The sequence below is a fragment of the Ranitomeya imitator genome, chromosome 4, assembly GCF_032444005.1.
Source record: "Ranitomeya imitator isolate aRanImi1 chromosome 4, aRanImi1.pri, whole genome shotgun sequence".
In the NCBI taxonomy this organism is placed as follows: domain Eukaryota; kingdom Metazoa; phylum Chordata; class Amphibia; order Anura; family Dendrobatidae; genus Ranitomeya; species Ranitomeya imitator.
Window position 1 is genome coordinate 246668368 of NC_091285.1, and position 27975 is coordinate 246696342.

Sequence of the window (27975 nt, forward strand, 5' to 3'; positions counted from 1 at the left end):
GGTGCGAGAAAAAAAACGCATGGAATACGGACCATCCGTATTCCATCCGTTTTTTACGGATACCTTACCATTCTGTGGCACAGAACACTGTAAATAGTCCTGTAAATGACTGTATAAAAATATTTGCAGAGAAAAAAAACGGATTGCATACGGATGTCATACGGATGTAAAAACGGATGATGCGATTAAAAATCGCATGACACTCGCATGACAATCGCACACGTTACATCAGTTTTTTCGGTCCGTAAATCGGACCGTTTTTTTCTCACACAAGTGGAGATGAGCCCTTATAAAGATGACTTTTAGTGCATAAACAAAGGTGCGTGTATAGCAAGTTCTGTGTATTCCTATGGGGAGAGACTTGATCTAGCCTATTTACTTTGCACACATTAGTCCTATGATGTATCAGTTACAGAGGCTTTCTTAGAAGTTCACACCATCCTTTATGTGGTGAGTATCTCGCTATTTGCTTTACTCATTGGGATATTGAGCACTTTTTGCAAGTATTTAAGAGGGCAAATGTTCTCTTTTTTTTTTTTTTTGTGAAACAAATTATATTTTATCTAAAAAAATATATATATTTATTTTAAAAAGTAGCTTTGGGTTTTTCAGACCATTTGTATCAGTATTATTTCTTGTATCTGGAAACAGTTGTGCACGCACTACTTGTCTTATCGTTATCTTTTGCTTTCATCATAGGAACGATTGCAAGATTAGAAACAATACATCCCTTTATGGGAGTGTAATTTTGTGTGTATGTTGAATGTGTGTAAAAATGTCAATGTTCATCTTTAACCTATATAGTATTTCATTGGTGATATAATAGAATGTATGTGATCAGTTATGGCTTTGTTTTATTTAAAGGGATTGTCCACTACTCAGACAACCAATTCTCAATCCGTGTTTCCCCCTTATAAAATAACTCTTCTGCTGCTCTCTCACCTCCTCCGGTTGTATGTGATACGTCCAAAAGCGATGATAGTGAAGCAGCTCTGATTGGCCACATGGATCACGTGACATTACAATGTTCACGAGCCGTCACTACTGGAACAGCGCTGGCACCGGACGGGAGTATAGCTCTTATTATTTTAAAGGGAAAACCTATGGATTGAAAAGGGGTTGTCCGAGAGTAGTGGGTAACCCATTTAATGCTAAACAGATCTCAGGAGTCCTATACAAATTTGCCTATATATACGCTGCTGCTGGCACCCAACTTTTTAGTTGTGTATTTTGTTTTTTTATGTCTGTGAAGATTTTGACAGCACACTCAGATTAACCCCTGGAGTCTACAGACTGACTAACGCTATGTGCACACATTGCGGATTTTGCTGCGGATCTGCAGCGGATTGGCCGCTGCGGATTCGCAGCTGTTTCGCATGCGGTTTACAGTACCATGTAAACCTATGGAAAACCAAATCCGCATTGCCCATGGTGCGGAAAATACCATGCGGAAACGCTGTGTTATATTTTCCGCAGTTTGTCAATTCTTTGTGCGGATTCCGTAACGTTTTACACCTGCTCCTCAATAGGAATCCGCAGGTGTAAAACCACAGGAATTCTGCAGTAAATCCGCAGGTAAAACGCAGTTTGTTTTACCTGCGGATTTTTCAAAAATGGTGCAGAAAAATCCGCACACCAATCTGCAATGTGTGGATATAGCCTAAGGATATGTGCACACGTTGCGGATTCTCTGCGGATCCGCAGCGTTTTTTGCAGTGCAGAAACGCTGCAGATCCGCACAGTACAATGTAAATCAATGAGAAAAAAAAATGCTGTGCACACTTTGCGGAAAATCCGCTGCGGAAACGCTGTGGTTTAAAAGAAGTAGCATGTCACTACTTTTTTGTGAATCTGCAGCGTTTTTGTACCCATTCTATTATACAAAACCGCAGGGGTAAAAACCGCAGCAAATCCGCAAGAAAACCGCAGCAAAAAATGCTGCGGAACCGCACAAAAAACGCGACAAATCCGCAGGTGCGTTTTCTGCCAGGAGAGGCTGAATCCACACCAGAAATTCCTAAGCCTAATCCGCAACGTGTGCATATAGCCTTAAGGCTATGTTCACACTTTGCGGATTTTGCTGCGGATCCGCAGCGGATTTGACCGCTGCGGATCCGCAGCAGTTTCCCATGAGTATACAGTACAATGTAAACTTATGGGAAACAAAAAACGCTGTGCACATGCTGCAGAAAAATCCGCGCGGAAACGCTGCGGATTACATTCCGCAGCATGTCACTTCTTTTCTGCGGATTTTCACCTGCTGCAATAGGAAACTGCAGATGAAAATCTGCAGAAGAAACCGCAGTAAAAACCGCGATAAATCCGCAGTAAAAACTGCGACGGGTTTTCACTGCAGATTTTGGAATTCTGCTGCGGAAAAATCCGCAGTGGAATCCGCAAAGTGTGAACATAGCCTAAGGCTTCAGCAGTGTTCTACAACCAGTGTTACAATTGTAGGTTCAATTAGAGGCATCTGTCACCAGATATCACAAAACAAATGGCACAATTTATTTAATAGATCTCTTAGGACTAGTGTTGAGTGATATCTTCTGATATCGGGAAATATCGGGATCGGATTGGATCGGCCAATATCCCAAAAATATCGGATATCGCCGATACCGGAAACCAATGCAAGTCAATGGGACACAAATATCGGAATGAAAATAAACCCTTTCTTTATTCGGACTCCCATGACAGCACTACGAGAGAGGGGATCCGCCCTTCAGGAACAGGAAACCTACAGATACAAAAGGGCGGTACCTCTCCCCATGCATCAGTTGGTTTCCTGTTCCTGGAGGGACAGGATCCTACAGATTTCATCTCGTAAGGAAGCCCAGGCCGGCCGGTCGAATCTGGTAGCGGGGGGGTCTCCTACCTCGACCGGTGCGGAAAGTCCTGGAGACGCCACGGTGGTCCAGGCTGGACTGCACGTCAGTGGCGTTGGCAGCAGGGAGCAGGGTCCGGAGGATTCCTTGTCTCCGGAAGCCGGCATTGGTATGTTTCATTCCCCCCCCTGGGTCAGGCGGCGGCGGTGAGGTGCGGTGGTACAGTTGCGGCGTCGGAAGTGGAGCGCCGTCCGGAGCACTGCTGGGCATTCCCGGCGTCCTGCATCGCTCCCTGAGCGTTTCCGGAACGCTGGGGCGCCGGGGGGTGGAGCCGGCAGGCGCTTCCGGTTTGCGGAGGGCTGCGCATGCGCGGTCTTTTCCAAAATGGCGGCGCCCATGGTCCGGTCGCCGGTTTCTTCTGCATTACCACCGCTAACATCCCAGCTGCAGCCTGATCATCAGGAACCAAGGGGGAACACGCCAGGTGGCCTGCTGACCGGAATACAGGGGATATAAGCAGGTGTTGGCGATAGAACCCTGCTTTTGGCCACAGTCTCATCATGGCAGATGATGGTGAGCAGCAGCCTCAGCTTCTGGATAAAGTGCGGCAGGAAGCCGTGGGAAAGGTGCATATCAGAAGTGACCAGTCCAGCCGTAAAAGCTCGTCCAGGCAAGGATCTAGAGCTTCGACTGGCAAGGAGCCCCCTCGTGTTCCGGTACCTTTTTCTTTGGCGTACACTGGTAAGTGATCTACGTGAATGTTCACTCAGTGACGCGGGCCCCTTATACTTTGTCATTCTAGGGGAAGAGAAGTGCAAAGTCGAAACATAAGGAGTGTGCCCTATGTGAAGTTCCTTTACCAGATTCCTACCCTAAAAAATTGTGTGCCTCCTGTATACAACAGACGGTGAGGTCTACAGGAGTGGAGGGGTTGAGTGACATCAGGCTAGATAGATGGTATCTCCCTTATTGTCCTCCCCTAGGTAGCGGAAGAATCTGCTTCTACGGCTAGTCTAAAGGAGATGATCCGTATGGAAGTTAAGGAATCCCTGCGGTCTTTGTCCCAGGCGGGAAGTTCAAAACAAAGAGCTTCGGTGATCTCAGACTCTTCGGAGGAAGATAAAGAGGAGGGTTCTTATGGCTCGATTCTCTCTTCCTCGTCATCAGAAGAGGACTCTGGCCGATTCTGTCTGCCTCTAGACCGGGTGGATAAACTAGTCAAGTCGGTCAGAGGCACGATGGGCCTAGAAGAGCCTAAGACTCAGCCTTCCCGTCAGGAGCTAATGTTCAGCGGCTTGGAACACAAGAAACGCAGATCTTTCCCGGTGAATGATAAAATTCAAGACCTGATTCTCCGGGAATGGAAAAAACCGGAGAAGAAAGGTTCTTTGCCACCGGCTTTAAAGCGCAGGTATCCCTTTGAAGATGCGGCTGTGGATACCTGGGACAAGGCCCCTAAATTAGATGCTGCGGTGGCGAAAGCATCTAAGAAAGCAGCATTACCTTTCGAGGACATGGGTTCCCTTAAAGACCCCCTTGACAGGAAGGCGGATACCTTCCTTAAAGGTACCTGGGAGATGGCAGCCGGATCTTTGAGGCCAGCAGTGGCTGCGACTTGTACAGCCAGATCCCTAATGGTCTGGCTGGAACAGTTGGAATCCCAGCTTAAAGAAGGCGCTTCCAGGAATTCTATTCTAGGTGCGCTTCCAGTGATTCAGGATGCTGCGGCTTTCCTGTCGGATGCATCGGTGGACTCGGTCAGAATGGCAGCCAGAGCAGCAGGACTCTCCAACGCGGCTCGTAGAGCCTTATGGTTGAAGTGTTGGTCGGGGGATATCCAGTCAAGATCCAAGTTATGCGCTATCCCATGTAAAGGGGAATATCTCTTTGGGCCAACTTTGGATGAGCTGCTCGAAAAGGCTGGGGATGATGAGAAAAAATTCCCTAATTTGTCATCAGCTTCTTACCGGCGTCCATTCAACAGGAGGATATTTGGTCGTGGAAGGAAGCGCGCGTCCTCACCCTCTAGAGAAAATTTTAGATGGGAGGATAGACGCAGGAAAGGTACGGGTTACATGTTTCGCCGTTCCTCAAAAGAACGTAAGAAACCAGACCAATGACTAGCAATCCCTGTGGGAGGGAGATTGTCAACCTTCTCTTCCGCATGGACTAACATCACGAATAGTGACTGGGTCCGAGGTATTATATCGGAAGGCCTAAAATTGGAATTTGTTCACTGGCCTCGGGATAAGTTTATGCTAACCCCCATGCGTTCCTCCACTATTGAGCAGACGGCCCTAGAGTCAGAGGTCATGACTTTATGCCGTAAAAATGTACTGATTGAGGTTCCGGAGTCAGAAAGAGGAAGAGGATTCTACTCTCCTCTTTTTCTGATTCAAAAACCAGACAAGTCATTCAGGACTATTATCAATCTTAAATCCCTTAATGAATACCTGGTTAATACCACGTTTAAAATGGAGTCAATCAGTTCTGCAATAAAGATGTTGTTTAAACACTGCTTCATGGTAGTTGTGGACTTAAAGGATGCATACTATCATGTTCCTATCCACGAAAACTTTCAGAGGTTTCTACGTGTGGCGGTGTCTATGGGAGGTATTGTTCGCCATTTTCAATTTAGAGCCCTTCCCTTCGGCCTCTCAGCATCTCCCCGGGTATTTACTAAAGTAGTTGCGGAGGTTATGGCGCACTTACGTGAATCCGATATCCTCATTGTCCCGTATCTGGATGATTTCCTAATAGTGGGGAACTCAGTAGACCATTGCCTGGCTCAGGTTAAAACAGCTATATTTAAACTGGAAAATCTGGGCTGGATCGTAAATTACGATAAGTCCCGTTTACAACCCCTAAAGACCCAGAGGTTCCTAGGGCTGCTGTTAAATTCCGAGTCTCAACAATGCTGTCTTCCACCTGATAAATTACTTCATATCCAACAACAGGTGTTAAAAGCAATTAATAAACCATCCATGACCCTTAGACAGGCTGTCTTTGTTAGGTTCCCTAACTTCCTGTATTCCCGCCGTCCGTTGGGCCCAATTCCACTCCAGGCCTTTACAGTTTGACGTACTACATTATGATAGAGTCTTACAGGGTTCCTTGCAGGGTCAGATGACATTGAGTTCAGGGGTTCTTGCATCTCTTAGATGGTGGCTAGAGGAAGACAATCTATCAGCAGGAGTTCCCTGGGTGACTCAGGTGACTCGGGTAATCACAACAGACGCCAGCCCCACGGGGTGGGGGGCACACATGGGTGACGTTGTAGTCCAGGGTCTATGGGACTCCCAAACATCGGCCTCTTCCAATCAGAAGGAGTTGATGGCAATTGAATTCTCAATTAAGGAACTCCTCGTGTATCTACAGGGTCACCATGTCAAAATCCTCTCCGACAATCAGGTGGCAGTTGCCTACGTGAATCACCAAGGTGGAACACGCTCCGAGTCCCTGATGGAAATAGCCGCCTGCTCCAGATAGCGGAAAACCATTTTCTATCTTTAACAGCATTACATATAAAAGGGAAGGAAAATATAAGGTGCTTCCATGGTGTAATGGTTAGCACTCTGGACTCTGAATCCAGCGATCTGAGTTCAGATCTCAGTGGAACCTGGGCAGCTCTTTGTACATATGTTTCAGTTTAGGCGGACTTTCTAAGTCGAAACACCTTAAGACAAGGAGAATGGTCTCTGAACACAAAAATCTTCGACCAGATTGTTCGCAGGTGGGGTCATCCAGAGGTGGACTTATTTGCCAACAAGGACAACAGAAAAGTGAAAAAATTCTGTTCCTTAAATCCCAGGGAATATCCGCTGGCAGTGGATGCCTTCCTGATCAGATGGGATTTCCGGTTGGCTTATGCGTTTCCCCCGCTAAACCTGTTGCCTCTGGTGGTCAGAAAGATAAGGGAGGATCAAGCGAGAATCATACTGATCGCTCCGTTCTGGCCCCGAAGGGCTTGGTTCTCCTGGCTCAGGACCATGTCGGTGGAAGACCCCTGGATACTGCCGGACATCCCGGACCTACTTCATCAAGGTCCGATCAACCATCCACAAGTGAAAGGTCTCCATTTGACGGCATGGTCTTTGAGAGGTCACTGTTAAAAAACAGAGGTTTTTCTCCAAATCTCATTGATACCCTTATGAAGAGTAGAAAACTCATAACAACTAAGATCTACTCTAGAACTTGGAGGAAGTTTCTGGCCTCTTCAAATTTTAATATCGAAGAGGGTTTACCAATTAACCAGATTCTAGAATTCCTGCAGAGGGGGCTAGAGCTAAATCTATCCACAAGTACTCTAAAAGTACAAGTCTCAGCCCTGGGGGCTCTATTTTCTTGTAACATTGCTGGTAATTATTGGGTATCAAGGTTCATCAAAGCAGCTAGTAGATCCAGACCTATACACAGGAATAGGTCAATGCCTTGGGATCTCAATCTAGTCCTCTCAGCCTTGACTAAAGAACCGTTTGAGCCCTTACATTCAGCCTCACTTAAATTACTATCCCTCAAAACAGCATTCTTGGTGGCAATTACATCTGCTCGTAGGGTAGGAGACATACAGGCTCTTTCTAGGCTCTCCCCCTATACAGAGTTTCTACAGGACAGAGTAGTCCTCAGACCAGATCCAGCTTATTTACCTAAAGTGGCCTCAGATTTTCATAGATCTCAGGAGATAGTTCTACCATCATTTCTCCCTAATCCTTCTAATTCCAAAGAGGAGTTACTCCATACGTTAGATGTTAGGAGATGTCTATTAGAATATATATCAGTCACTGATGCTTGGAAGAGAGAGGATGCGTTGTTTCTATCCTTCCAAGGTCCCAGGAAAGGTCTTAGAGTGTCAAAGTGCACGTTAGCAAAGTGGATTAGGGAGGCTATCTCTCTGGCTTATACTGCAGGTGGAGGTCCAGCTCCGCAGAATCTGAGGGCACATTCCACCCGGGCCATGGCTACATCCTGGGCGGAAAGATCTGGCGTCTCCATCGACCAGATATGTAAGGCGGCTACGTGGTCGTCCCCTTCCACCTTTTTCAAACACTATAGGTTGGACTTGGGGTTCTCTTCTGATCTCACCTTTGGGTTAAGGGTGCTGCAGGCTATAGTCCCTCCCTAAGGTAGTTTACATCTCTGTAATTCTCTCGTAGTGCTGTCAAGGGAGTCCGAATAAAGCATTAAGCTACTTACTGGTAGCGGCATTTTTCGGAGGCCCATGACAGCACCCTTAGTTCCCTCCCTATTCACGTGGGGGTTGCACTTCCTATAGCATATATAATGAGATAGATAGATCTCACGTGTGGTATATCGTTCAATATGATGGATTATTTTTGTACATAAACTGGATATAATGTATATTTGTGTGCTACTAACCGCGGTAGTCCTCTCAGGCTCTAATATACAACTGATGCATGGGGAGAGGTACCGCCCTTTTGTATCTGTAGGTTTCCTGTTCCTGAAGGGCGGATCCCCTCTCTCGTAGTGCTGTCATGGGCCTCCGAAAAATGCCGCTACCAGTAAGTAGCTTAATGCTTTCCTTGCACATCCAGTGCCGGAGGGGGGGGGGGGAAGAGTGTGGGCGGTGCGTGGGCGGAGACTGCGTGTCTGTGACGGGCCTGCCGGGGGTCTGTACGGCCTCTCGGGGGGGGGGGGGTCTGTGCGGCCTCTCGGGGGTCTGTGCGGCCTGCTGGGGGTCTGTGCGGCCTGCCCGGGGGTCTGTATGGGCCTCTCGGGGGTCTTTCTGTTTGTGTGCAAGCATCGTCCGATGGGACTACAAATCCTATCGGGCTATGCTTGCTACAATGGCTGTGATTGACAAATTAGCCAATGATGGGACAGTAGTAGTCCCATCATCCGGCTAATGTGTTGAATGTAAAAAAAAACAAAACACAAACATACATACTACATACATACATACATACATACATACATACATACATACATACATACTACATATATACTACATACATACAACATACTACATACATACTACATCTATACATACATATATACTACATACATACTACATACATACATACAACATAGATACAACAAACCACATACATACAACATACTACATACTTACTACATACATAAAACATACATACCCCCTGAAGAAGTGTCCAGCGTGGACACGAAACGCGCGTCGGGCTTCTCACCATCTAGAGAGGGTCTTTGCACACAGCGGTAAACATTGCGGATACTATCTCAGTATGCGCCTTGTGTTATTTTCTCATATCTGCTCCGCAGCATTTCATAGCATGGCATAGTGTGTCTTTTTTTTTTTTCCCATTTGGGCTGCACCTGGCTTTGTGCCGGATCTCACTTGTTACTCTTGCCGCTCCTCGCAGATTACAGCCATAACTATAAGAATATTTCACTGGCGATGTGGATATTGTTGTAAGCGCTCTCTATATGTCAACTTACATGCACTATTTATTATATAGAGCCCTGTAGCATAGTACAGCGTGTATTGAGTTTACGCCCACCTGGGCTGTATCCAGCTATATATTGGAATTTACCTGCCTCTCTTGCCGCTGTTTACAAACTATAGCCACAACCATAAAATTTAACCCGTGTCAGCATTTTATACATAACTGCTATGACCTAATATTGTGCTGTGGTTATTAAGGCTGGGCTCTATATTATTGCATGACATGCACTTATTTTTATATGTATCCGCCGCATTATTTATGTTGCTCTTAAAGGGCTGAAGTTATATGTATAATTATATCTTGACATATAACTACTGTTAAAACTTTGTTATTGGCCTGCTGTGTGCACATTACCATATACTGCATATCCTGAAACCTTATCATATCTTGTGTTTTTAAAAAAATATTTGTTTAAAGAAATTTGTACTTTTTTCTATATATTATGATTCGAGTCACTCCTCTATTTTGCTCCTGAGTCCTATAGTATCTATGGAGTCTGAATCGTTCTTCATTAGTGTTGAGCGATACCGTCCGATACTTGAAAGTATCGGTATCGGATAGTACCGGCCGATACCCGAAAAGTATCAGATATCGCCGATGCCGATACCCGATACCAATACAAGTCAATGGGACACCAAGTATCGGAAGGTATCCTGACGGTTCCCAGGGTCTGAAGGAGAGGAAACTCTCCTTCAGGCCCTGGGATCCATATTAATGTGTAAAATAAAGAATTAAAATAAAAAATATTGATATACTTACCTCTCCGGAGGCCCCTGGACATCACCGCTGGTAACCGGCAGCCTTCTGTGCTTAAAATGCGCGCGTTTAGGGACTTCCATGACGTCACGGCTTCTGATTGGTCGCGTGCCGCTCATGTGACCGCCACGCGACCAATCACAAGCCGCGACGTCATTCTCCGGCCCTAAACTCCTCATTCTAGGAATTTAGGACCTGTGAATGACGTCGCGGCTTCTGATTGGTCGCGTGGCGGTCACGTGAGCGGCACGCGACCAATGAGAAGCTGCGACGTCATTCTCAGGTCCTAAATTCCTAGAATGAGGAGTTTAGGGCCTGAGAATGACGTCGCGGCTTGTGATTGGTCGCGTGGCGGTCACATGAGCGGCACGCGACCAATCAGAAGCCGTGACGTCATGGAAGTCCCTAAACGCGCGCATTTTAAGCACAGAAGGCTGCCGGTTACCAGCGGTGATGTCCAGGTGCCTCCGGAGAGGTGAGTATGTCAATACTTTTTATTTTAATTCTTTATTTTACACGTTAATATGGATCCGATACAGATTCCCGATACCACAAAAGTATCGGAATTTCGATACCGCAAGTATCAGCCGATACTTGCGGTATCGGAATGCTCAACACTACTCTTCATGTGTTGGGCTACTACTTAGTACCCCCACTCAATGGCATCTATTATGCACCTGGGTTCGTTTGTATACTACATACATACATACATACATACATACAACATACTACATATATACTACATACATATATACTACATAAATACATACATACATACCGTATATACTCGAGTATAAGCCGACCCGAGTATAAGCCGACCCCCCTAATTTTGCCACAAAAAACTGGGAAAACTTATTGACTCGAGTATAAGCCTAGGGTGGAAATGCAGCATTTACCGGTGAATTTCAAAAATAAAAATAGATCATTATTTCCCCATAGCTGTGCCATATAGTGCTCTGCACCGTTCATATTTCCCCATAGCTGTGCCCCATATACAGTGCTCTGCACCGTTCATTGTGCCCAATAGATGTGCCATATACGGTGCTCTGCACCGTTCATTGTGCCCCATAGCTGTGCCCCATATACAGTGCTCTGCACCGTTCATTGTGCCCCATAGCTGTGCCATATACGGTGCTCTGCACCGTTCACTGTGCCCCATAGATGTGCCATATACGGTGCTCTGCACCGTTCATTGTGCCCCATAGATGTGCCATATACGGTGCCCTGCACCGTTCACTGTGCCCCATAGATGTGCCATATACGGTGCTCTGCACCGTTCACTGTGCCCCATAGATGTGCCATATACGGTGCTCTGCACCGTTCATTGTGCCCCATAGCTGTGCCATATACGGTGCTCTGCACCGTTCACTGTGCCCCATAGCTGTGCCATATACGGTGCCCTGCACCGTTCACTGTGCCCCATAGATGTGCCATATACGGTGCTCTGCACCGTTCACTGTGCCCCATAGATGTGCCATATACGGTGCTCTGCACCGTTCACTGTGCCCCATAGATGCTCCACATAAATCTCTGCCGCCGCTGCTGCTGCTGCAATAAAAAAAAAAACCACATACTCACCTCCCTTGATTGCAGCTCCCGGCGTCTCGTTCCGGCGCCTCCATCTTCCCGGCGTCTCTGCTCTGACTGATCAGGCAGAGGGCGCCGCGCACACTATATGCGTCATCGCGCCCCCTGCCTGAACAGTCAGAGCGCAGACGCCGGGAAGATGGAGGCGCCGGCCGGGAAGATGGAGCGACGCTCGGCGGCTGGAACGAGGACAGGTGAATATGCTATACTTACCTAGTCCTGGCGATCCTCGCGCTGTCCCTCTGCCTGGTCTTCGGTGCCGCAGCTTCTTTCTCTATCAGCGGTCACCGGCACCGCTGATTAGAGGAATGAATAGGCGGCTCCACCCCTATGGGAGGTGGAGCCGCTTATTCATTTCTGTAATGAGCGGTCCCACGTGACTGCTGAAGAGGGGAAGAAGCTGCAGCACAGAAGACCGTGGGACGGCAGGGACAGCGCGAGGATCGCTGGGACTAGGTAAGTATACCTCGGCGCCCTCACCCCCTCACCCGCCGACCCTGCCACCTACCTTGACTCGAGTATAAGCCGAGAGGGGCACTTTCAGCCCAAAATTTTGGGCTGAAAATCTCGGCTTATACTCGAGTATATACGGTACATACATGCATACATACATACATACATACATACATACATACATACATACAACAAACCACATACATACAACATACATACTACATACTTACTACATACATAAAACATACATACAACATACTACATACAGTACAGACCAAAAGTTTGGACACACCTTCTCATTTAAAGATTTTTTTCTGTATTTTCATGACTATGAAAATTGTAAATTCACACTGAAGGCATCAAAACTATGAAATAACACAATTGGAATTATATACTTAACAAAAAAGTGTGAAACAACTGAAAATATGTCTTATATTCTAGGTTCTTCAAAGTAGCCACCTTTTGCTTTGATGACTGCTTTGCACACTCTTGGCATTCTCTTGATGAGCTTCAAGAGGTAATCATCGGAAACGGTTTTCCAACAATCTTGAAGGAGTTCCCAGAGATGCTTAGCACTTGTTGGCCCTTTTGCCTTCACTCTGCGGTCCAGCTCACCCCAAACCATCTCGATTGGGTTCAGGTCTGGTGACTTGGAGGCCAGGTCATCTGGCGTAGCACCCCATCACTCTCCTTTTTGGTCAAATAGTCCTTACACAACCTGGAGGTGCGTTTGGGGTCATTCCTCTATGAGGAAAAAAACAGATCCGGCGGAAAGAAACGGATCCTGCAAATGTGCTCGCAGGATGGGCTTTTTTACCCATAGACTTGTATTAGCGACGGATGGCCACACGTCGCGTCCGTCGTGCAACGGATCCGTCATGTTTTGGCGGACCGACGGCACGAAAAAACGTTCAACTGAACGTTTTTTTGTCCATTGCGTCCGCCATTTTCTACCGCGCATGCGCGGCCGAAACTCCGACCTCTCCTCCCCGGACTTCAGAATGGGCAGCGGATGCTTTGAAAATCTGCGTCCGCTACCCACGTCATGCACAAAGTTCACAACTTGCGTCGGTACGTCGGCCCGATGCATAGCAACGGACTCATACCGACGCAAGTGTGAAAGAGGCTTTAATGACCGTTTAATTTAAAAAAAAAAGAAAGGAAAAAAACGGCGTGGGCTCCCGCGCAATTTTCTTCGCCAGAGGGGGAAAGCCGACAGCCGGGGGCCAATATTTGTAGCCTGCTATGAATATCAGCCCGCAGCTGTCTGCGTAGCCTTTACTGGCTATTAAAATAGGTGGACCCCCCTATATATTTTATAGCCAGAAAGACTGCGCAGACAGCTGCGGGCTGAAATTCATAGCCTAGAGAGGGGCCATGGATATTGGCCCCACCGGCTACAAATACCAATCCGCAGCCGTCCCAGAAATGGCGCATCTGTAAGATGCGCCAATTCCAGCGCTTAGCCCCTCTTTTCCCACTCCCGTGTAGCGGTGGGATATGGGGTAATAAGGGATTAATGTCACCTTGCTATTGTAAGGTGACATTAAGTTGGGTTAATAATGGAGAGGCGTCAATAAGAGGCCTATCGATTATTAATCCTAGTGTAGTGAGAGTTTAAAAAAAATAAATAAAGACACAGACCGGAAACAAAAAGTATTTTAATATTCTTCATTTAACCATACTTGCCATACTTCAGCCCTTGCAAAAAAAAGTAAAATAATAAACCGTGTACTCCCTGTCCGACGCAGTCCAATTAATAACGAGTGTCCTACGACGATCTCCCCTATAGAACAGTGACATCGGATGATGTCACTGCTCTATAGGACCTTCAGTGACACACTGACAGGAGACAATGGCTCCTGCAGTGCATCACTGAGAGGTTACTATAGTTCAGAGTCTTACTTTATGGCAATTGCTGCGTGGGAAATTTCTCACACAGCAATGCCAAAAGTGAGACTAGGGACTATTTTTTTTTTTCTGTGGATCAGGGAGTATATTGGTTATTTTCATATTTTTTACAGATGACACTGGCTTCGGGGAACAAAGTGACAAGTGATGGTGAATATGTACTCTGTTATATGTACTGTATGTCTGTATGTATGTATTGTATGTAATGTATGACTGTATTGTATGTAGTATGTATGTAATATGTATGTAGTACATATGTAGTATGTTGTATGTATGTAGTATGTTATATGTATAGTATGTAGTATGTTGTATGTATGTAGTATGTATGTAGTGTGTTGTATGTATGTAGTATTAATGTATGTAGTATAATGTATGTAGTATAATGTATGTAGTATGTATGTAGTATGTTGTATGTATGTAGGTAGTATGTATGCATGTGTATAGTATGTATGTAGTATGATGTATGTATGTAGTATGTATTTTGTATGTATGTAGTATGTTGTATGTAGTATGTATGACAACCCATCGGCGCCCTGTGATCACATCACTGGCGCGCCGATGGGAGAGTTAAACGACGCATGCACCTGTCGGCAGTTGTTAAGCGCCACTGTCAGAGATTGAGAGCAGGATTTATTAGGTTAACAAATGGCCATGAGCTCCACTCCTCTCCACCTGCGGCTGTTAGGTCAAGTTCACACGTTCAGTATTCTGTCTGTTTTATATCCGTATTTGTAAGTCAAAACGAGGAGTAGAACAATCAGAGGCAAAGTATAATAGAAACGCGTCACCACTTCTGTATTTATCACCCACTCCTAGGTTTTGGCTTACAAATACTGATGTAAAATACTGAACGTGGCCTTCGAAGACGACTGATTAAATCATCATGGTTCCACACCACTGACTGACAGCTTTCTGTGTACACTGTAAATTGGCAGAAAGTTGCCAATCAATGGTGGGGACAGGGTTACACAGAGCAGGAGGACAACATGACAGTAAATAACTGGTCCTCTAGTCATGATCCCTTGCTGATAAAATACTGATTTTATTGAAACTGTAACAAGCAGCTTAGTTGGTGACACATCCTTGGAATCAAGGTCTCTGCCCCTACAATATGCTGCTCTCCTTAAATAGCTAAAAGCTGCTGACCGATTTTCTTTTTGTGGCTGTGTTTAGACCAGCTGAGCTCGTTTCTGTAACCATAGAGCGATCTTTAACATCATGTTATCAGCAGGAAACGTGCTGTACTGCTGTTGCAAAAAGTGATGTGCTTCTGTTAATAATGAAATAAGTGAGGGAAAGAGGAGGAAATTGTCAGCTCACCCGTAGACACAGCACCTTGTTCTATAGATGGATCGCCCTCAGTCTTGGATGTCAGAAGAAGCGGATAAGGAGACATAAGTCAGATGCGGTTAGTCTAAAAAATGTTGGAGTTTCTGCTGTTTCTAAACATTTTTCATTAATACATGGGGGAGACATTAGTCCTCTAGTTTTTTATGCTATAGAAAGGGTGTATAGACCTAAGAGGGGAGGTGATCTAAAACTAAAGCTACTTAATCGTAAATCGTTCTGGATTTTTAAATTGCAGACTAGGGTACCCTATGTTATGAATTTAAGGCAAGATTTAAGGCAATTATTTTGTTTTGCCCTTTTTCTGTGTCAAATGGTTATTTAACCCTCCGTCACATACAATATTCGGACTAACGAGTTCACATACAATGTGCCTGTCAGGCGCCTGCTGGAAAAATACCTATAATATCTAATGTTTGCAATTTCAGTGCTCTAAAAGTGATCAGTGACCTTCATAGGGATGTAATAAAAGAGACTACACATAATCAGTTGCAAAAAAAAACATTTACTTAACATAAAACTAATAACTATGAAATACAAACTTTTCAAAACTCCCGCCAAATAGTCCCCAGTTCAACTCTCTCAAAAAAATGTACAAAGAAAATTTTTGAACACAAACTTAATTTTAAGGTACCTTAAGTACTATTAAAAACATATTCAATCAGAAGTAGATGCTGAGGTTTCCCCAGAAAAGTCACACTTGCAGAGCAAATAGCAAGAATTACACACCATTTTTGCATGTGTCAGGCAAATTGCTTTATGACATTTGAGACATTCATAATTTGAAAGCCTTCTGGTTCCGCTTTCCGTTTGGCAGGTGGTGCATCTCCTTCTTTTGTGAGGTGGTGCAGATGGTGACTTTTCACCATCATCTTCTGGGCGGAACCTTTTGAGCTGAACTTGAAGGCGAGAGGGGATACCGATTGTTTTCACGCTTCTCCTGCGTAGCTCTCCAAGTACTAGTTCATGGGCCAATTTTTTCAGATACAATCGTCTACGGAGTGGTTCAAGCTTGTTTTCAAGATAAATTACTTGTGAATTTATACCACCCAAATTCAACATAGCAAAAAATATGACCATTGGCCAGCGTTTGATGTTTCTGCTGACGTTGAAAGTGGAGCACATCTGATCTGCTGTATCCACACCCCCTTTGGTGGCATTGTAAAATGTAATTATCTCCGGGGTTTTTTCTGCCCCAGTCCCAGGATCGATGGCAGCATCATCATGAAGTGTTGATAGAAGAAGTACGATTTTTTTGGCATGTGGTACATAGGAAACTAAAGCCTTTCCATTATGGAATGCAAACATACTGCTGTACTGTTGTCTCTCTTTCACACTTACAAACTGTGGCGGCAATTCCCTTTTGTTTTTTCTTACAGTTCCCACATATGACAGCTTCTGAATTTTCAGATAATCAATCAGATCACAACTTGTAAACCAATTGTCAGCTGTAATATTGCGACCCGATCCAAATAAGGGTTCAGCCAGTCTTTTTACAACATCAATGGGTTTGTTGCTCACACAGTAAGGACCTTCTGGTTGTTTTCCTGCATAAACTTCCAGGTTGTAAGTGTAGGTCTTACTGGCATCAACAAGGGCATAAATTTTTATCCCATATTTGTTTGGCTTTGATGGAATATATTGACGAAAGGCACATCTACCACGAAAACCAGGGAGCATTTCGTCAATAGTGAGATTTTCTCCAGGGTAATAACTTTGTTTACAGTTTACAACAAATCTTTGAAATATATCACGAATTGGAGCAAGTCGGTCATGTGTTTTGCGTTCGGTTTGGGTAGTTCTGTCGTCAAACCGAAGGCAACGAATTAGAATCTTGAATCTGTTTATGGACATAACAAGGCTAAATTTTTCAACTCCATCCCCATCTTTACCCCAAAGTTCCTCCAAACTTTGTCTATTTGCCCTATAAGCTCCTGCAAGGTACAGTAATCCAAAAAAAGCACGCAGTTCTATTTCATCTGTGGGCTTGATGGTTCTGTTGCAGATGTACTTGTCCTTTATAATGTCTATATATTGGTTGGTATATTTGACAATAGAGTCCAGAATGTCATCTGTAAATATACAGTTCCAGCATTCAAGTGCAGTTTTTGCATTACGTGCAGTTCCTATTACTGCAGGAAGGTGAGTAATAATGTTTAAAGGTTCCCTACATTTTTTCTGGAATGGCTTCTTGTTCCATTTAGTATTTTTATCTTTTCCAATATAATATGATCCAACTTCTTCATCCTCACCACTGTCACCATCTTGCTCTGTTTCAGAATCCAGGACACATTCTTCCACCTCATCATGAGAATCAATCTCACTTTCCTCTCCTAAATCCTCATTCAGTGTGAGGTCTCTATCATCTAACAGCATGTTTGTTACTTCCTCAACATCAAGTTGTTTGGATAAATTGTACATTTTCCTCTCCATTTCAGCAGATAATCTGAAGCAAGAGAAGGAATATGTTAGGGAACTACTGTATATGCCTGAGCAGCACACTTTCTTTTATAAAATCTCCCTTATTTCTATGAAATATCCTCACATTTTGTGCTATATATTCATAAAACAAGCTAAATAAACTATTGTGATGAATAAAAACATAAAATACCAACCTTACTGAATGTGACGTATTCACATACAATGAGCCTGAGAGATCTGTGCAGCTATATCCTCTCCCCTGAAGCTCTGAAATCCAACTGTGATATCAGGTTTCACAGACCTTCAAGAGACAGAAGACTACCTGGAGGGAGGGGGTTTCCTCACAATCTGGTGAGGAAGGAGAAATGAAAGTAAAAGAGAAGCGCCTGTCAGATCAGTTGTATGTGACGGAGGGTTAATTGTTTTTTCTTTTTAATTTTTTTCTCCTACTTCGTTTTCTTTTTGTTTTCTCACGGGGATTTTTAATGATTTATTTGCTCTGTACTCCTAAGAGTAAATTTTTGGAGGTTCCGTTAATTGCTTGATTTTCTCACATGTGCCAAGTGTTCTAACTCTCTTTAAAAACTCTTACCTGTGATACCTATGCATACCATGATTAAGGCTGCTTGCTGAAACGCGTTGGTTTGTCTATCCAGGTGTCGGCTGGTGTCTTTGCACAAGTGCCAATAAGGTATTTAGGTTTTTTGCTGGGTTTCGTTGGTTTCATCGCTCAAGGAAATCCTTTTCTCTTTTTCCCATTCTGTTAATAATGATTTTAATGTCTGCTTAAAAATCATCTCATTTGACAATCAAGTGTTTTTCTCGTCTGGCAAGTGATTGCTGGCCTATTTAAAAAGGTTGATAATTAGGAATACTCGTTCCTGATTATCCTCCTTTTATAATGAGCCTTTAGACTTAATGAGGCCGGTGTACTAACTCTGTAAAGCCATGTCAAAATGGTTATATAGGGCCACATTCACACCTTCAGTATTTGGTCAGTATTTTACATGTGAACGTGGCCTAATCCTGATATTAAAATAAGAAGTTAGTGCTGGACTAATAAATGAGAATTAGGATAAGATATTTAAAAAAGCTAAAACAGCCATTCTGACTTTTAATTTTCAAAGTACACCAATAGATCTATTCAATAATGTATGCAGTGTAACTATGTAAAGGGATCTGTCACCTTTTTTCACAATACAAAGGTTGAAAAATTAACGACCGTGGGTACGGAAAGTATTCATACATAACTTTTCACTCTTTGTTTCATTGCAGCCATTTGGTAAATTCAAAAAAGTTCATTTTTTTTCTTATTAATGTACACTCTGCACCCCATCTTGAATGAAAAAAACAGAAATGTAGAAATTTTTGCAAATTTATTAAAAGAGAAAAACTGAAATATCACATGGTCATAAGTATTCAGACCCATCGCTCAGTATTGGGTAGAAGCACCCTTTCGAGCTAGTACAGCAATGAGTCTTCTTGGGAATGATGCAACAAGTTTTTCACACCTAGATTAGATCCTCTGCCATTCTTCCTTGCAGATCCTCTCCAGTTCCATCAGGTTGGATGGTGAACGTTGGTGGACAGCCATTTTCAGGTCTCTCCAGAGATGCTCAATTGGGTTTAGGTCAGGGCTCTGGCTGGGCCAGTCAAGGATGATCACAGAATTGTTCTGAAGCCACTCCTTTTTTATTTTAGCTGTGTGTTTATGGTCATTGTCTTGTTGGAAGGTGAACCTTCGGCCAAGTCTGAGGTCCAGAGCACTCTGGAAGAGGTTTTCATCCAGGACATCTCTGTACTTGACCGCATTCATGTTTCCTTCAATGACAACAAGTCGTCCTGTCCCTGCAGCTGAAAAACACCCCCATAGCATGATGCTGCCACCATCATATTTCACTGTTGGGATTGTATTGGACAGGTAATGAGCAGTGCCTGGTTTTCTCCACACATAGCGCTTTGAATTATCACCAAAAAGGTCCAACTTCGTCTCATCAGACCAGAGAATCTTATTTATCATAGTCTGGGAGTCCTTCATGTGTTTTTTAGCAAACTCTATGCGGGCTTTGATATGTCTTGCACTGAGGAGAGGCTTGCGTCGGGCCACTCTGCCATAAAGGCACATCTGGTGGAGGGCTGCAGTGATTGTTGACTTTGTGCAACTTTCTCCCATCTCCCTACTGCATCTCTGGAGCTCAGCCACAGTGATCTTGGGATTCTTCTTTACCTCTCTCACCAAGGCTCTTCTCCCACAATTGCTCAGTTTGGCTGGACAGCCAGGTCTAGGAAGACTTCTGGTGGTCCCAAACTTCTTCCATTTAAGGATTATGGTGGCCACTGTGCTCTTAGGAACCTTGAGTACGGCAGAAATTCTGTTGTAACTTTGGCCAGATCTGTACCTTGCCACAATTCTGTCTCTGAGCTGCTTGGCCAGTTCCTTTGACCTCATGATTCTTATTTGGTCTGACATGCACTGTGAGCTGTGAGGTCTTTTATATACAGGTGTGTGCCTTTCCAAATCAAGTCCTATCAGTTTAATTAAACACAGCTGGACGCCAATGAAGGAGTAGAACCATCTCAAGGAGGATCACAAGGAAATGGACAGCATGTGACTTAAATATGAGTGTCTGAGCAAAGGGTCTGGATACTTATGACATGTGATATTTCAGTTTTTCTTATTAAATTTGCAAAAATGTCTACATTTCTGCTTTTTTCAGTTAAGATGGGGTACAGAGTGTACATTAATGTGAAAAAATGAACTTTTTTGAATTTACCAAATGACTGTAATGAAACAGTGAAAAATTTAAAGGGTTCTGACTACTTTCTGTACCCACTGTAGGTCCATCAAGTTCTATCTTTCTCCACCAATTAAGGAAGTTAATGCCTTTTTAATAATTAAATCTAGAGCTAGAACTAAACTATTTGCAGATTTGAAATTATTATTAGTCTCTGCCTGCTCTTCCATCGGGATTATATGACGGGCAGGTGGCACTACAATACTGAAGGATAATTTGCATCAGCTCAATAGCTGTCATTTGTGATTTTTCACACTAAATTTGAATATACCGTTTAGTTTTTCTTTTTTAATTTATTCTGAAATATAAATATATAAACAATTACGATCACCCCCTGGACAAATGTAAGCTATTAGTGAAGGGCATACAGGTAATAGAATGGTTAAACCAGACTTACCTATATGCCTCATACCTGTGGTGTAGATGTTGAGAAAAGCAGTTTTAATGTTACATATTAATGATTTTTTCCAGGCTCCGGGGAGTGTGGGTGCCATTATAATGAAGTCAGGAGGCAGGGATTTCTTCCAGACACCACACGCCCTTTAGCTTGGAAGAAATCATTAACATATAGCATTAAAGCGACCTTTCTCAGCGTCTACACCGCAGCTATGTGGCATACAGGTATGGTAAGGCTATGTGCACATGGTGCATTTTTTTATGCATTTTCTCCATGCGAAATTGGGCCAAAAAACGCTATGGAATCCTTATACAAGCTAATTAAATGACAATCTTGAAGTGTTGTGCACATGATCAGTTATTTTCCTTGAGTATTTGCAGTTCATTTTTTTTCTGCAGCATGTCAATTCTTTGTGCGTTTCTGCAGCATTTTTCACCCATTGACTTCAACTGAGTCAATCAAATCCGCAGCAAAAACACAGGTATAAAAATGTTTGCGGATTTGCTGAGTTTTGATTTTTACCAGCTTCCTTTGGTGTTTCCCACACTGTCATAAAAAGCTTACCGCAGGTCAGCTGTTTTGGGCTGATGAGACTACTGCTCCCATCGGGCTATGTCTGTTGTCGCTGATAAGTGACAGGAGGTGCCGCTGATAGGAGACTTAGTCTCATCTGCCAGTGCCTGTGCTCACAGTTGGGAAAAAAGTAAAATAGTTACATACACATTCAAATAAAAATAAAAACCCATTATACTCTCCTAACACCAAATCCCCGACCCTCTCGTCTCCTAGAAATAATGTAAAACAAACCACCATGTAATCACCTGTCCGCCGTAGTCCACGTAATCCCGAGTGTCCCACGGCGATCTAATATGTACACTGACAGGAATTAATCGCTCCCGCAATATCCATGGCCCCTTCCTAGGCTATTAATATCAGCCCGCAGTTGTCTGCCTAGCCTTTACTGGTTATATTTTATAGGGGGACCCTATGTCAATTTTTTTCTGGGGTCCCCCTGTAAACTAGCCAGTAAAGGCTAAGCAAACAGCTGTGAGCTGGTATTAATAGCCAGGGAACTTGTATGGCTATTGGCTCCTTCCCATAATATTAACATCAACGGCTTTTCCTGCGGCTGTTAGGCCACGAGAGTTTTTATCAACACTTGTTCATGATTATACTGCAGCGTAAATGCAGCTTAAGGCCTCCTTCACACTTCTGTGTTTCCAGTACGAGTGTCATCTGTTTTATTCATGGATCCCACACGTACCCATTTAAACCTATGCCATGTCAAGGGCCAATACAAGTCTAGGGGTCCGTGAAAAACACGTACAGCACACAGATGGTATCGTATGCTGTATGTGTTTAACATTGCAAAGAAGCTTTGCCATTTATTTCTTTGTTTATCCATCCCAGAAAAACACTTATGGTAAAAACGACCACACAGATGATAGTTTTGGTAAAAACGGACACACAATCCAGACACTGACGTTAAAAACGGACAGACAATCCGTACACTGACGGTAAAAATGGACACACAATTCGTACACTGACGGTAAAAATGGACACACAATCCATACACTGATGGTAAAAAGTGACACACAATCCGTACACTGACCGTAAAAATGGACACACAATCCGTACACTGACAGTAAAAATGGACACACAATCCGTACTGATGGTAAAAATGGACACACAATCCGTACACTGATGGTAAAAATGGACCACAATCCGTATACTGACAGTAAAAATGGACACATAATCTGTACACTGATGGTAAAAATGGACACACAATCCGTATACTGACAGTAAAAATGGACACACAATCCGTACACTGACAGTAAAAATGGACCACAATCCGTATACTGACAGTAAAAATGGACACATAATCTGTACACTGATGGTAAAAATGGACACACAATCCGTACACTGACAGTAAAAACGGACACACAATCCGTATACTGACGGTAAAAACGGACACACGGATTACACTGATGGTAAAAATGGACACACTGATCCAAAATATTAACAGTAAAAATGGACACACGGACCATACACTGATAACACACTGATTCAAAACACATTTATAGCAGATTATCTCTGCACAGGAGCATTTTTTTTACACATCCAATTGTGAAACTTCTAATTATTTCAAGATCTATTGATTAAAATTTGCTTTGTTCATGCGTAAACCACTTTAAACATTTCTAATTAAAGGGCATAAATGTATAAATACATTGAGTAGATTAATTTGAAAAGACCGTACAAGACAGCTGAATTTTCCATAATTATGGTTCCTATTTTGATGTAATTGTATGAGCTGCTTGTCTGGTACAAAATCTAACCTTATAAACGTCAATTAGAAAGGCAAAAATTGCATTAGGAGTATCCTCCAGGAGATGGTAGGACATGTTCTTCTCCAACTCACATAATGGAGTATATTTGGTTATACAGATGGAATGACAAATGTTTGCATTTCCACTTGAGGGTGTAACTGTACGTGGCTGCAATAGAAGAAAGGATATAATGCAAGCACCCTGCACTTTGTTATATACCTCATAGGAATCTAGGCACAATACTACAGGAATACTCCACTCTGGGCCATGGAAAACCATGTAATATGTAAGTATTCATTCTGTATATTAAATTACTTTCTCTGTATTGCTTTTGCCAGCTTCCATTGTGTTGCTATAGACTAGACTTGTGCGAAAAGTATGGATAAATCTGGAATGTATTGTTCAAGAAGACAAATAAATAGCCAGATCAATTTTTCAACATGATAAATGTAGAATTTTGGCAATTTTAAACCTGCTATGCAGCCCCGTTGAATACTTATAGATCTGCTAATAGTAGGAAAAAGAATAAACTAACTTTTGAACAGCATAGCCAAACATAATGTTAACTTTGTAAGAGTATTCACCTGTTATCCAGTATGAAAAGATCCAGTGATGCCTCCCTATCCTATATGATACCTCTTTTTATTACTTGTGTGACTTCACACAACAAATTTTGTTATCATTTTTTCTGTTGGCATAGATTACATTTTGTGCAGCAGGGTGGTGCTTAAGGTATGGAGTATTTTGTTTCTTTTGTGTTTTTGTTTCTGTATCTCTTCTGTTTACTATGTACGATGTACTGATTTTTGTGACAATAGTTGTCCTATTGTTTTTCTGTATCGATGAATTTCATATTAATGTACTGCTGCACACACAAGTTGCATTATAACGTTACATCATCAGTTTTTTTTTTTTTCTGTTTTGTGCATATATTGGGGGCTGACGTCCAAAAGAGAAACAGACCAAATGCCTTTTCATTGCAAACTAAAGGAATCTATGCTGTCGTTCATACTGTTGCAGATTTTTCCCCTACTGTTTCCTCACCCAACTGATTTGTGCAGAGAACTGTTGAAGTTTAGACTGAAAATCCACTGCAGAATCCTGTGCACCAACCTCTACATCTGTCACAAATTTAGTTGCAAATTTTATGTCCGTTTTCCAACTTGAGAGTTTATGTACCCTATTAGTCAGAATTTCCTTGTGCACATTAAAAGAATCAAACATAATGAATACAGCCTTCTGTCATCACCAGTGTTTTCTTCAGTGTGGACCTGTAGTGGTCTTCAGTGTGGACCTGTAGTGGTCTTCAGTGTGGACCTGTATTGGTCTTCAGTGTGGACCTGTAGTGGTCTTCAGTGTGGACCTGTAGTGGTCTTCAGTGTGGACCTGTAGTGGTCTTCAGTGTGGGCCTGGAGTGGTCTTCAGTGTGGGCCTGGAGTGGTCTTCAGTGTGGGCCTGGAGTGGTCTTCAGTGTGGGCCTGGAGTGGTCTTCAGTGTGGGCCTGGAGTGGTCTTCAGTGTGGGCCTGGAGTGGTCTTCAGTGTGGGCCTGGAGTGGTCTTCAGTGTGGGCCTGGAGTGGTCTTCAGTGTGGGCCTGGAGTGGTCTTCAGTGTGGGCCTGGAGTGGTCTTCAGTGTGGACCTGGCGTGTGGTCTTCAGTGTGGACCTGGAGTGGCTTATAACAATGTATAACTATGAGGATATCAATGTGAGTTTTGCATTTGGAATGTGAGTTCCAGTCCACACAAAAGAAGCTGTGTAAACCGGCTGTTCAGAACTTGGTCTCGTGGTACAGGAGAGGAGCAGAAAGATGCTGAGAATGGAGGAAGGCACAATTTCTGTATCCAGTTGGGTAAAACACGTTAGGTGGGCGGCACTGCTGGAGTAAGTAAATTCTTCAAGAATTTTGATGATGAAAAGATTTATTAATATAATGTGTTTCAACGCCTTATTGGCGTTCTTACCAAGTGAAAAAAGAAAACAAATGTATTTTAATACTTGCAATGTGCACAGCATAATTATGACTAAAGTTTAGAGTGCTGCTGTACAAACCTCTGTGTGAACGTACCTTTAAATTGATTTTGCAACTTTATGAACAGTATGTATGTCACTTGTTATATTTCTCTGTGTGCCATTTTGGTATTGTACTTTAAGTGAAACCATTTTAATTGCTTTACTTGAGACGTAATAAGATATGTTAAGTCAGTTAACAGAATAAGTGGCACCTAAGGATCCTTTTGTCTAAAAAAATCTTACATTTAAGATTATTAATACCTGTAGGTTGAAAAAGATTTGGATGGTAACTGACATATCCTTACAAACCTGTTAGCGAGGGCTGCCTTGCAGATTAAGGGTTTTCTATGACTTTAGATATTGATCAATAAGGTTAGCTTCTCGCTTCTGATTCACTTCAATAGGAGCGGAGCAGCAGCACCCGAGAGTGGCCACTGCCCAGTGTACGACGTTGTGCTGTTCCTGCTCTATTCTGTGTACTTACACCCACCATGTCACCTGCAAAGAATACGCGGTGTTTAGAGCCAACACAACGCCTTTACACTATGATGTTGCTGTTCCCGAGATTAGTCATTTCAGCAGTGAATCGGCTGCAAACATCAGATGTGGGGGTGCGGAATGTCAGACCACTGATTTTAGATTTTGAGAACTTCTCCTAAAGGCCCCATACACTTTAGACTAACATGAGATGGCAGCCTAGTGTGTTAAGGTGCCTCTCCATTCTGCTTGTGAAAACTAATGTTGGATGAGTGAAGGCTCCATAACCTCAGATTCTAGACTCTCCGATCCTTTTGTTTTCCAGAAATTAAAGAGTAATCGTTTTAATTTTCACAAATCAATAATACACTTAAAAATAAGAAACATTCCAATATATCTTTATCAGCGAAATCTGCTTCTTTCTCTTTCAGGATTGATCATTAATTTGGAAAATTATTAATTCCCATGTAAAATCTGTATTCAGTGAAGACTTATTTTTACATAACTTGGGATAGGAGTAGTATAATACCTGTAGCGTGCCCAAGCTCCGGGCACCCCCGGAAGAAGAATAGGCGAAACGCGCGTCGGGGTGGGAAGCCACAGGAGCTTGGGCACACTACAGGTATTATACTAATCACATGCACACAGTTTCATGGTCTCATGATATTTATCTCTTAGTAGATGATTATGATTAGCAGTCTCACATTAGCTATTGTTGCCAAGGTTGTGATAGTGACAACTTGGACTACTATCTAATTGCACTAAAGATTTACATTGCTTCGATCATCGTTAATTTATACAAAGCTGCAGTGAGTATCATTGATGCCATGTAGTGTTTATTGGATTTATTATAGCTGCCTTATGGCTTTTACTGTTGCCCCTTGTCTCTAGTTTCAATTCTGAGGTACCTGTACACATTGACATGATTTTGTATGGATTTTTTCTGTGAATAAAATTATTGTTTTTCTTACACTCCATGTGCCATCAATTTACTTGTTTTGGCTTTGAGTATATATAGTTCTATACTGGATGTGACCTACAGTATGTTGTTTAGGTTATAAGGACTAATATGTATGCAAGGATACCTTTTATAGAAGTTTTGCAACATGGCAGGAACATGCTATGATTGTCAAATAGGAGCATGCTAGTCATGAGTGAACCACATACCAAGTGCATCGGTGTCTTTTGAAAATATGTATTTCTTGTTTAACAAGTTTTACTTTTATTTTAGTAACTGAAGAAATGGAGCAAACGATATTACCAACCTATGGAACCATGCAAGATGATGTACCCAGAGTTAATACTGCAGAAATGGTAAATCCATGCATTTGGAAGTAGCACAGACTCTGAACAATACAATACTTCTCTAATGATGTAATTAAACATTAGTAATGTGTTTTGTTAGACTTGTGTATTAGTGATACCATTCACCTAGAAAGCTTCAAACAGTGGACTGTATTAGTAATCATTAGTCTACTAAATGGAGGCCCGATGCTATCACATCGGGAGGGCGGTAATGTTACGATGTGGGCAGGCATGCAGCTCTGTTGTTGCCTAATGACATCCTGTGATAATCTAATGACTTTTGCATCAGGGGACTCATGTGCTTGACGCCTACTCTTATATGCATTGTTTTTTTCCCAGCGACGCTTTTGCTCTTCAAGAGTCTCAGTTGCCCTTTGTCGTCTTCGACATTGTGCCTTTGCTGCTTTCCTTTCATTTTCATTGGCATACTTTTTAGGAGGAGCCATGTTGGCGTTGATATTTGCTTTTTAATGGTGATTTCCCACGAACAAAAGTTAATTTTAAAAATGATCGGTGTCTGACCATGTACAGAACATACCACAGCCCCTGGTCACGGGAGGAAGCAAAAGACAATACCGACATTACAGCAGGAGATCGCAGAGGATACATTTTGTGAAGTAAAATATTTTTTAAAAACAGTCAGTGAAATATTTTACTTCACAAAATGAATCCACTGTAATCCCCTGTGTAATGTCAGTATTATATTTTGCTTCCTCCCCTGCCCAGGAGATGTGGTATGCTCCGTACACGGTCAGACACAGTCAATTTTTAAAATGAAATTTCATTCGTGGGAAAACCCCTTTAGGCTTCCTCTGCCTGTAGACATGTCGGGCATCTGCCGCCGGGATCAGCCGAATTATTCACTGCACCTGCGCGTAATTTACGCAGGCGCAGTAAATAAGACCGCCGCCATGTTTGTGCAG

General features: G+C 43.0%; 1 protein-coding gene across 3 annotated transcripts in view; it reads left to right on the top strand.

The window, feature by feature from the left end:
- The window catches only part of ANO6 (anoctamin 6), a 302301-nt gene that overhangs the window by 27993 nt on the left and 246333 nt on the right, over positions 1-27975 (top strand). For 2 of the 3 annotated variants that reach the window (XM_069764476.1, XM_069764474.1), the window contains exon 2: positions 26979-27061. In XM_069764476.1, the coding sequence (XP_069620577.1) occupies positions 26979-27061 (83 nt within the window). Of the gene's footprint in view, positions 1-23485; positions 23546-26978; positions 27062-27975 lie in introns of all 3 variants that reach the window. The other variant, XM_069764475.1, reaches the window with a different exon arrangement.